Genomic DNA, 10,850 nt, shown 5'->3' on the forward strand with positions numbered 1-10,850 from the left:
GCAGGCAAAAATAAAGTTTGCTCCAATCCAATTCAAATTTCGCCTATACTTCCAAGTTTGGCCTACACAGCGGGCTCGGAACAGGATTGTTTCGCTCAAGCTTTCAGCCGCGCTTTTAATCCTCTTTCGCAAGAGACTGCGGCTTTTCTTCCTGTCACGGGTTTTGACTCTTTTTCCTGCCTCTACAGAGGTTTCTCTTCTTTACGCGGTTTTGGATCCGCTTCCTATTCGTACTCCTCTCTGTGTTTCTGCTCAGGCTTCCAGCCCTTCCTCTTTTACTGCGGCCAGCGCGTCTGTTGCGAACAAACTTAACGCCAGTTCGCTCACGACGGCTCCGCTTCTTACTCGTGTCTTCTTTCTTTTCGGTGTGCGCTTTTCTGTTTGCGCATTCGTCTCCAGTCGGAGTCCTTACGGAACGCTGGGCTCGTTCGTCTCAGCTTCTTTCTCGCTTTTGCTGTGACGTTCGTGCAGCTCACTTGCATTCGACTCAGCTGTCTTCAGCTTAGTTCTCTTTCGTTCCATTCTCTTGCTGGCCTTTCTCTTAGGCTCGTCCGGTTCGATTCCACCTTTGTCGGCGGTGCTCGATCGCCTCTCTTTTTTCCTTCTTCCAAACTTTTCCACCGGTCACGCCCGGCTCATTATCAGTTGCATCATCCGAGATGTGTTCCCGCGATGAAGCCCGAGGTTCGACCCCTTTCAGTTTTTCGCGGGCTCAACTTCTTCTTCTCCACATGAAAATGGCACATACCCACGCGGGGGATTGGCCAAGGTGCGGTGGTGATGCCAAGGATGCGGTGGTGAATGCGCGGGGAAAAAAAAAAAGCTAAGTAGAATAGTAGAATGATTGAAATGAGAAAATATATAAATTGTTAAAATTTTTCAATAAATACACAGATAAGGTACAGCAGGAATAAAATAAAATTCGCCTTTGGACATTCGGTGGAATTTTATATGGAGTTAACAAGGCAAGCGACCAGTTGCAATGATGTAATCATGAAGGTAGCCGCAAATAGTGCTTAACGAGAATCCCGTGGCGCTCGCGCCAAACGAGAGCAGAACTGGTAGAGACAAAGGGAGTCCTAACCTCGAAAGAGGGACCTCCAAATACTGTTTTCTCTGAAGTGCGAACCGCCGGCACGACAGGAGAAAATGGTCTATTGTTTCAACTTCTCCGCATGTGTTACGAAGGTTTGTCTTAGCGAACCCGCATCTGCATAAGTACAAGTTGAGGTGGGGGATTCTGCATCGCAAATGTTTCACGGGCACTTCACACAGCCTTGACTTACATGATCGGACATTCCATGGAAACTTTAAATGTTGAAAATCCACGGTATTCAGCAACGGATCACCCAAGCTGGCTGATATATGTTGGAACCGCTGGGAACGGGAGGTGTCCAACAGTATGAGGTGAGGTACGGAATAGATTACAGGAGCAGTGAGAGCTGACCTCGCCAATAAATCAGCCACCTCGTTCAAATAGATACCCGAATGACCAGGTACCCAGACAAAGCGGACCTCCCTTACTGTGCGCGGAACAAAAAACCTAAGGGAACGCATCAATAGAGAGGTGCCGGAAGTTTGGAGAGAGACTAAAACTGAAAGGCAGTCTGCAAGGATAAGTACCCGTGCTACATGCCTCAGAATTTTAAGAAGGGCCAAACCAAGAGCCAGAAACTCTGCAAAAAATACAGGAGTGCAATAAGTGATACGAATGGAATAGCTGAAAGCCAGATCTTGTGAATATATCCCAATCGCCGCCTTCTCACAGCTCCCGGAAGCATCAGTGGAGAGAACAGCATGATGAGGAAAATGCTGTAAGCGCTCAGCAAGAAGACCACTGAGAATATTTTCGGGCAAGTGTTTTGGATGGGACGGAAAGATATGGTTGTAACAGAAGACGGGATCAGCCTGCGTGTCAGCAAGTCGTTGCAAGTAGGTCAGATCGACCTGAAGCGGGGCCAACGGGTTCTGCGTGAACCTAACTTGCGGAAGCTGATAACGTGGCCAATGAGTAGAGAAAAACAGGTGTGGGTCGGATAGAAAAATGGGAGTATTAACACCGGGGGCCGGGTAAAAGGACCTGAGGAAAGTACGCACCGTGAGTAGTTGGAAGCGGGAATATAGATCGGGAATACGGGCTTCCAGATAAAGGAGATCATTTGAAGCTGATTTTGGGAGCCCTATAGGCATAGCCGTAGGGCACGCCTTTCCACTAAGGCTAAGGGCTGCAGTTTGTAGTTTGTGCTACCATAGAACAAGACACAGCCGAATTCCAGAATTGGTCTCATATAAGCTGGTTGGTTTATGGTTGGTTTATGGGGTTTAACGTCCCAAAGCGACTAAGGCTAGTATAAGCCTTATAGAGGAAGAGTAAGGTGTCGCGACGCATGCCAAACTTTTCATTGCCTACCCGTGTCAGCCGGCCTAGAGCACGTTCGCCTTTAATAACATTATTCTTAATATCCTGGCGCCAATCCAAACCTGGGTCGTAAGTAACACCTAGGTATTTAACCAACTCCACCTGCGGAATCGGGGTGGAACGGTAAGCTAGCGAGATGTACAAAGGGGTGTCTGGAGGAAATACCAACACGCCACACTTGCTGACATTAAGTGATAAATTAATTTGGTGCAACCAATCTTCAAGAGCAGTCAGGTAAGCCTGCAAAGACTGGTAAATAGCATGGATATTCTTTTCTGAGGTGAAAAAAAGCTGTATCGTCTGCGTATACAAAAAATCTCTGCCTCTCCCGTAACCGAGAGTAGAGTAAGCATGAAATGTTTACGGGCCTAATGTCATCTCGGTGGACACCCGAACCGCACCGTACAGGAAGGGAGGAACGCCACCACCCGTTCAGCGCGATGCCTTGTCACAAGGTTTTTTGAGGAAAGGAAATGGCGCAGTAATTCTCTGCCATCTCGGTGGACACCCGAACCGCACCGTAAAGGAAGGGAGGAACGCCACCACCCGTTCGGCACGATGCCTTGCCCTTTGAACGCAGCGCTTCTCCCCCGGATCACGTACGACAACGAAGTGCAACATGCAATTTATGTGGTTTTTGCACGCGTTATTAGAAATCGGAAATTATAATTCCGTGCGTTATCAAACCCACAGCTCCACTGATATCTTGATAAACATTGAGAAGGCACTGGCAGCAGTTATTTTTTGTCTCGTTTGGAGACCAACCAGCGCTTGCATGCCGGTCGCGTAGGAGGGCTTACGGAGTCTCGTTAAATCTCGCTAAGTCTCGTACGGTGCCCGGATGTTCTCGTTTCAGAGCCCGGATGACTGGAATTCAGTGCCCGGATGAGTGGATTTCAGTGCCCGGATGACTGGAATTCAGTGCCCGGATGACTGGATTTCAGTGCCCGGATGACTGGATTTCAGTGCCCGCATATCTGGATTTCAGTGCCCGGATGACTGGATTTCAGTGCCCGGATGATGGCTCTCGGTCTCGGCGTGACGTCACCACACTGCCGACAACGGGGGCTAAAAGCATTTCATGCTTAAAACTGTAATGTTGGGATGAATGGGGATGTCTCGAACAAATATGTTAAAAAGCAGCGGTGACAGAACAGATCCTTGCGGCACACCTCTGGATTGGACATAGGTATTAGAATAGAAAGATCCGTCTGTACAGAAGAACACTCTGTCTTTTAAGAATTCACAAATTCATGCATAAATGTAATGCGGTGGCTGTAGCTGTGCAAGTTTGTTAAGAAGGACAGTGTGTTCCACGCTGTCATAAACCTTAGCAACATCAAGTGTCACCAAGGCCGAAACTACCCTCCTGCGCATTGAAAGTCTGATTCGTCTTTCTAGATCCACATGCGTGGTCCATATGGAACAACCGCGACGAAAGCCAATCTGCGCAGTATAGATGCGTTAACGATATCTAGAAGGTGAGTGGTGAAGTCTTGCGCTAAAATCTTCAACATACCCACAGTAACCCCACCAGATCCCGGGGCGGCACACTGCATTGAAGAAACAATTGGCAGGCGCTCCGACACATCAACCTCAGTGTAGTCTGAGCTTGGGGCGAGTCTGAGTAAAGGTTCTGTTTCCTGCATCTGGAAACGCAAAGCCAGCCCCTGAGCGATACGTTCAAGGTTTTGCTTAGCCTCCTGAGGAGACAACACTATTGACTTAGTGCGGGTGGCGGCCAGAGAGTTCTTATTGTGCGCCATGAACCTATACAGAGCCTTCCTATTCTGGGGACTTGAGAGAGACGTATTTAAATTTTGATTATATTCCTCTTTGGCTTTTTTGACAGTTCGTTTGAAAGATGCAGAGAAGAACTTATAATTTATCCAATTAGCTGGGCTCTGATTATAGGAAAGGCTTTTCCAGGAAGCTTTGCGACGACGATAAGCTCTCTCACACTCCTCCGTCCACCATGGAGACGGCTGTCTGTCAGGGGCTGAAGGGCACACGGAGAATGCAGAATGCTCAGTAGCATCTTGCAGAAAAGAAATGGTCAGCTGAGCTCTTTCTGCTCGACTCGAGCTAACTATAGAGGGAAGTGAGGCAGACATTAATTTCTTGTACGAAATGTGATTTACAAATTTCATTGTCGCCCCGCCTTTTCTGAGGGGAAATGATAGAATGTTAAAAGTTATTGGAAAGTGGTCACTAGATGTACCCGAGTCCTCTGTTGACCATGCAGATACCCCAACCCCACCAGTAACTAATGTTAAATCTATTACTGAGCGATAAGCTTCTAGCATAAAGGAATTGCAGCAGCGCACTGCATGCGTGGCCATCCATGACCAAAGAAGCTGACCGCAGGAGTCTGAACTACTACCCCCAGGTACTGTGGTGCGAATTAAAATCTCCTGCGATGACTATACTGTTTGCGTTGCTCAGTAAGCTATCCAAAATGCCTGTCCTGTGAACGCCTACAGGGGAGTAGACGTTTGCAATAGTAACTTTGGCGCACTGTGGAAGTGAGATGTCGACCGCCAACAGTTCACAGTCACGGAGCATAATTTTCTGCGAAATAGAGGACCGGTGACACATTTTTGTAGAGACCATAGTTACTAGCCCGCCGGCCTTGCCGGCAACGTGATCAACTCTGAAAACACGAAAGTTTTTCATTGAAAATGATTTAACTGGAGAGAGCCACGTTTCTTGCAAAAGCGCTATATCTGGATTATGTTTGCGAAGTAGTTCAAGATCTGGAAGGGAAGAAAGTAGAGAGCGGCAATTCCACTGAACAACTTTTAGACCCGCCGTGATTATCGACTGATGAAAGAGGCAGCAACAGCCTCTTTCAGCACATCAGACTGGGGGATTACTTTTGAAGGTCCTTTCTTTGCTTTGGGTTGCGGAGCAACTGTCTTCGAGGGTGAGGAAGGAGCTCGACGCTTCTGGGTAGGGCACAGCATTTCAACGTCCGTGGTGCAGATATCTACGCTAGAAACACTGCCTGGAGCGCTGGTGGGAGGCGTGACTTGGGATGCGTCAGGAGGCGACATGGAGTGCCTAGTACTAGCAGCACAGGTTGGGAGAGATGCAGACGTCGTCGCCTGAACAGATGATTGAGGAAGCACAGATTGGCCTGCAACAAGTTGAGATAAAGCCTCAGAAAAAGTGCTCAGCATTCGCTCGACGACCACAGAAAGAGCCCGTTCCACTGTGGACACTATAGAAGCAGTCACAGTTGACTCGATTTCTCCAACAGAAGATCGCGCACGGCTAGCGTATGAGTTATTTTTCCGGTCCAGAAGTGCATAAGCATCTGCTCTCGAGCATCGCTTGACCTGGATTATCTCCAACAGGCTTTGTTCGTCAGCGCGTTTTTGGAGTTGCAGAGGCAACACAGGGGCTTATCAGAGGCGCAGTTGTCAGTTGAATGACCTTGACCACAAAGACAGCAGCGCGTCGCTGGTTCTCCTAGGATTCGAGCGGGCGCGCTTCTCTGAAGCTTAAACGGCGGCTCCGACTAGACTACAGCGGTCAACGCCCTTCTTATATAGGCTTGTTCCACGTCTGTCTGTTTTTTGGCGCCAAGGAAGGCGCACATATATATATACACTCTAAAAAAAAAAGGTGTGATCTTAGTCTTTTTGGGGGGTAAAACACTTGTCGCTGAGCTGACACCTTTTTGGGGGTAAGGTTACGCTGTTTCTTGGAGACTAAGTATTTATGCTCTCGCACATAGAGTAATGTTACGCTCTAATAGCCTAAACTTGCACTGACATAAGAAGAGTAACTTTAAACCAGTTAGGTATAACATTACACCTTTCTAAAAGGGGTAAATGTTAGCCTGAGGAAAGCATAAACATATCCTAGCATGCAAGGTGCAAGTTTGCACCTTTAGTAGGTAAATTTATGCTATGTATAGAAGTGCAAAGTTACTTTGTCAAAGACTAAACTTATACCGTCATAAACAGAGCAAAGTTTGCACCCCTGTGGTGCATGCTTATACCCTTACATGGTGGATAAAGTTACCCTTCTAGTGGTACAAAGTAATGCCCTACTGCAAAGGGTATCTATGCACTACTCGGTGGTGTATTTATACTGTCCACACGAGAGCATTATTACCCTTCTGTAGCGTAAACCTGCCCACTGAATGCAGAACTAAAGTTGACCCATATGGTAGAAGCCCGAGTCTTTCTGGAAGTGCAGGCAGTGTCAAAATGTTGTGACGAATCTTTCATGTGAGATGGTCTGTGTCATTGTGTGTTCAGGTGCAGGTACTACTGCAGAATGTACACAAAGGATTCATAAACGAATTGGAGAAAGAAACATACCGTCATATTTATTTTGTCACATGCTACACCATATTACAGCAATGACCCTGGCAGTCTTCTTCATACAGGTGGAGGCAGTATGTACCATGTATTTGACCTGCACAGAGAAGAAAACATATAATGAATTTTGCAACCACAAAGCTCAGACGACGTGACCATGGGCTTAGTTAATTCAGGTCTAAAAGTGTAAACCACACAAAAGGCAGGGATAAAGGGCGATGCATGAAAACAATGCCACAAGTGCAGGCTTCTGTTTATTAATGAGAACCAAAATCAGAAAAGATATGCAGGAAAAACAAAACATGTCCTAAATGGCAGCTACTTAATCACTCACATATGCTGACATTATCACAAGCACACTGGCTTCTCAGGAAAATCCAGAATATTGTGCCCAGCTGCACGGTCAGGCTGTAGGCATCCCGGATGCCAGACTAAGAAGAGGGTCATATCAAGAAACAGAAAAACATGTGCATGAAATGGAAGCTACTAAAAGGTGATAAAATGAAATGCCGTTTAACAAACCCTTCCCTCCATTCTCGTGTTTTTATTTCTCTGTATCTAGAGTGGTTAAGGTTTCATGCAGCCCTTGCTAACAATATGTCTCTGGTCTCTGATGCCATTATATGTTTTGTTGCCCATACAGTGAATTTTCTTCCTAAAAGGGAAGTGTAGGTGATTATCTGAGCATCAATGAGTGATACTTCCAATTGTAATTTTCCCTGCATATATTACCTGTGAATTCATTTCCGATTAGCAAACAGCAGGAAGCTTGTGCCTGTGATGGCATTTCTGGGTGCATTGCATTGTCACAGCCTTTCGATACAGTTTAAATACCTGGTGAAAGGCCTATGCACAAAGGCTATGCACTATAAATCTTAGTCTACCACTCCTGGAAAACAAGGAAAAGCTTTCGGCTAAATGTGAAATAATAGCAAGGGCAACTTACACATCTAAAGAGTTATCTCCATGCATGAGGTAACATCATACCAAAAAAATTATTTGGACCACATTATAATAAAGATACTTTTTGTTCACGTTCATAGCCTGTTTCATACTACACCTCTACATTATGCCTGTGCAAAAAGCTTTGGTTATGGACAGGCCTTCACTGACAGACTACATTAACTACACAAGCAGCATAGAACAGTCTCCTTCTAAAGCACTATTTTTGCTTGAGGAAATTACAAAGCTCGTCTTTTTATTTAGACAGTGCTGCTTCATCCAATGCTTGCAGCATATGCAGCAGCAGTAATTCTCATGAATTACATTTTGCTGGCACAACAGAATGTTGTGTTACCTTTACACATCTTTTCAGATGCTTAGCATAATGAAATTGCAAACACTGACTGACAGCATGCAAGAATGGCTATTAAACCAGTTGCCTTCCATATCTGCTTTCACATGCAGGGCACGTGAGCTTAGTTAAATTTTAAGTTCACTCCAATGTGAAATAGAACAAATATGGGTTCACGTGAGTTATTGGAAATTATTCACATCAGTGAACAGCACCTTCCTACTCAAAAAGAAAGTGTGAACAGTGCAAAGAAGATGAACAGCCTCACATAGCTTCATATCACATTAAGCTCTACATGCATAAACGACGGTGCTAGTCATATTAGCTTGGTAGCATGCCACCCTGCCAAGCATTACCATAACTCTGCCTCATTTTTTTCTGACTTCTCCAGCAACATGAATTGTAGGCAGCGCCTCTCAAACTAATTCAATATGAAATGTTTGCTGAAGTCCAGCCTACTATTGCAGAAAAAAAACTGGATTTATACTTCATGCCATAAAAAGTGGTCACAATTATTCAAACCATTATTCAGAAATTCTTTCGGAACTAAGTCCTCGAAAACATTGAAAAGCTCTAAAATCTCTGTAATAGAATGGCTGCAGCTGCGCAACATAGCATACTATGTTCACGGATGGACATCAAGTGATGATGAACTTGCAACAATGTCCCAATTACATAAAAACATACATACCACACACGTCTAGTCCCGGCCACTCGTACGGTTTTGAAGAATCCAGGCTGAACTTCGGTGCTAGGAGTGACAATGGTTGTGCACCTTTGCATCCCTCCTTCTCCCAGGTGCACTGCAATAGAGATGTCATTTATAGCGTTAGTGTAATGGTTAGTGATAACTTATATGTTCATTAAACCACGTAATGGCAGCACACATGCTCAAAAAACGACAGGAATAGTTTGAAAACGAGAAACAACTTTTTATTCTAAACTTTATCTATTACAGCACTTGCCACATATTTATCACAGGCATAATTGACGCAGTGCACTGGCATAATAAGCCTAGACAAACTTCTACAGCACAATGGCCTATTACCAGTGAATTGTCACTAAGTGCCTAACATAATTAACATATCTTCTAACAGCCACTGCAGAAAAAAGAAAGAACTATACTGTTACTGCTTACGAGATTGACAGTATTCATTACAGAATTTTTTTTTCGTTGACAGATTACCGCAGTGCAACCAAAATCCTTATTGTTCTAAACAGAAAAGCTTAGATACTAGCGTATTCTTCTATTCAACCTCTTAGAGCAACATCAAGCCTAAAGTTTCACTCTTTCATAAGAGAATACAAGAGCACAAAAAGAGGTGACATAGACTGTACGCTTTTGTGAGCTAATGTTTGGCCACCAACTAGCCCTGACCCTGACTTTTTCACTAATAAAAAGAACTAAACAAGTTCACTTTTCTCTATTAGTTCTCAGCCTGAGTGAAGAGCCAGTTACATATCAACTTAACACCATTAGCAAGCGCATCTTGCCATTCGAATGCAGTAAAACTGCTGGCATGATAAGTCACATTCTGGGTTAGCAAAAATATTGCAAGGTGTAAGCGAAAACGGCCGCATGCCTGGAAGCGCAGAGCACAAATGAGCTGCTAATTTCTTGCCTATGAATAAATAAATTTCACGTTTACTGTTTTATCGTTTGCTTGCTACTCCGTGGTAAAGAAAAAAAAAATTGACGCCGTCCATTCGCAAAAAAAAAAAAAAGCGGCCTGGCAGAAGGAGTTGCCTTGCAGCGCTAAAATTATAAAGGGATTATTGTGCAATAAGAATCACATACAGTGCTGCAGTAGATGTGAGCACTGCGCGCAGTACGTGCCACAGAAGCGCGCACACTAATTTACTCGCCCCTTTCTGAACGGAGACTGCGGTTTGGACTTACCTTACTGAATGGTCGTGAGCAGGGACAAATACTTGGCGTTGAAGAGACGACCGGCAATGTTCTTTCGCACGGCAGACGAAGGATCAGAGCCTGCAGCGAAAGAAAGCATGAGAAAGACGCCTGCAGATTGCGCCGCTGCGATCGTGTGTTGCACACGATAGGCTCCCTCCGGCCGCACGCGACCGGCTCAAAACAAGAAATAGCAACAAGCAGCGGCTCGCGCACACAATCCATGATAAAAAATCTGTATTGAACACACCATAACTTGATGGCAGGAAACAACCCGTATGACCAAACGAAAATGTCACTTACTTGTACGGTTGAAATTGGGCGCAAAGAATCCGTACGATGAGGGCGCCGCGACGATCTGGCGTGCGCTGTTTCTTTCAGACGTTGACTCTTTCGCGAAGATGTCGCCCACTGCAGCATCACACATCGATGAAGCTTGCACGATGAAGTAATCGCTGAACAGGACCTAAACGCACAGAGGCCCGTACTAAAAGATGAAAAGAGGAATGCGCGTCGCGACTTGCACGCACGGCACCCAGGCCCGGTAAACAGCGGCTTCGTCTTCGACTCTACGCGAGCGGCCAATCCAAATAGACAGGCACGTGACCTGAAGAGGGAGAAGGGAGAAACTACAACCCATCGCCAGCCATCGCTTCCAAAGCTTGCTTAGAGGAATTACAGAGGAGGTTTTCCTTCCTCCATGCTTCGTGCCTTTCTTTCGTTCCGCCGGACCCCGCGCTTCCCCTCTTTTCCTTTTCTCCGCTGACTAAAAGAACGTCTGCGTTCCCAGTAGTGTCCCCAAGGTCAAGCTGCCCGCGTGCGGGGCAACAACCTTTGGTCTTTGCAATGTGCTGGTAGTTTATTATTTTTGCATGCGCCTCTCTGCCCTTGTGG

At 45.6% G+C, this 10,850-nt stretch overlaps 1 protein-coding gene across 1 annotated transcript; it reads right to left on the minus strand.

Moving 5' to 3' along the window:
- Positions 1 to 6,735: 6,735 nt before the first annotated feature.
- LOC149327505 (uncharacterized) lies at positions 6,736 to 10,489 on the minus strand. The gene is made up of 4 exons (XM_089562443.1): positions 10,260 to 10,489; positions 9,948 to 10,037; positions 8,739 to 8,850; positions 6,736 to 6,850 (listed from the first exon to the last, which is right to left on the minus strand). Exons 1-4 carry the CDS (start codon positions 10,374 to 10,376, stop codon positions 6,777 to 6,779), a joined length of 393 nt encoding a protein of 130 aa, XP_089418569.1. The 5' UTR covers positions 10,377 to 10,489; the 3' UTR covers positions 6,736 to 6,776.
- Between the last annotated feature and the right edge of the window lie 361 nt (positions 10,490 to 10,850).

This window comes from Amblyomma mixtum, chromosome 10 (genome assembly GCF_055824585.1).
Source record: "Amblyomma mixtum isolate Tamu chromosome 10, ASM5582458v1, whole genome shotgun sequence".
NCBI lineage: Eukaryota > Metazoa > Arthropoda > Arachnida > Ixodida > Ixodidae > Amblyomma > Amblyomma mixtum.

Coding starts and splice junctions, on each gene's coding strand:
- LOC149327505 (XM_089562443.1), bottom strand. CDS start 10,376: ATGCTGCAGTGGGCGACATCTTCGCGAAAGAGTCAACGTCTGAAAGAA. Junction 8,851..9,947: donor GCTCACGACCATTCAGTAAG/GTAAGTCCAAAC, acceptor TCTCTATTGCAG/TGCACCTGGGAGAAGGAGGG. Junction 6,851..8,738: donor GCCGGGACTAGACGTGTGTG/GTATGTATGTTT, acceptor TTCTCTGTGCAG/GTCAAATACATGGTACATAC.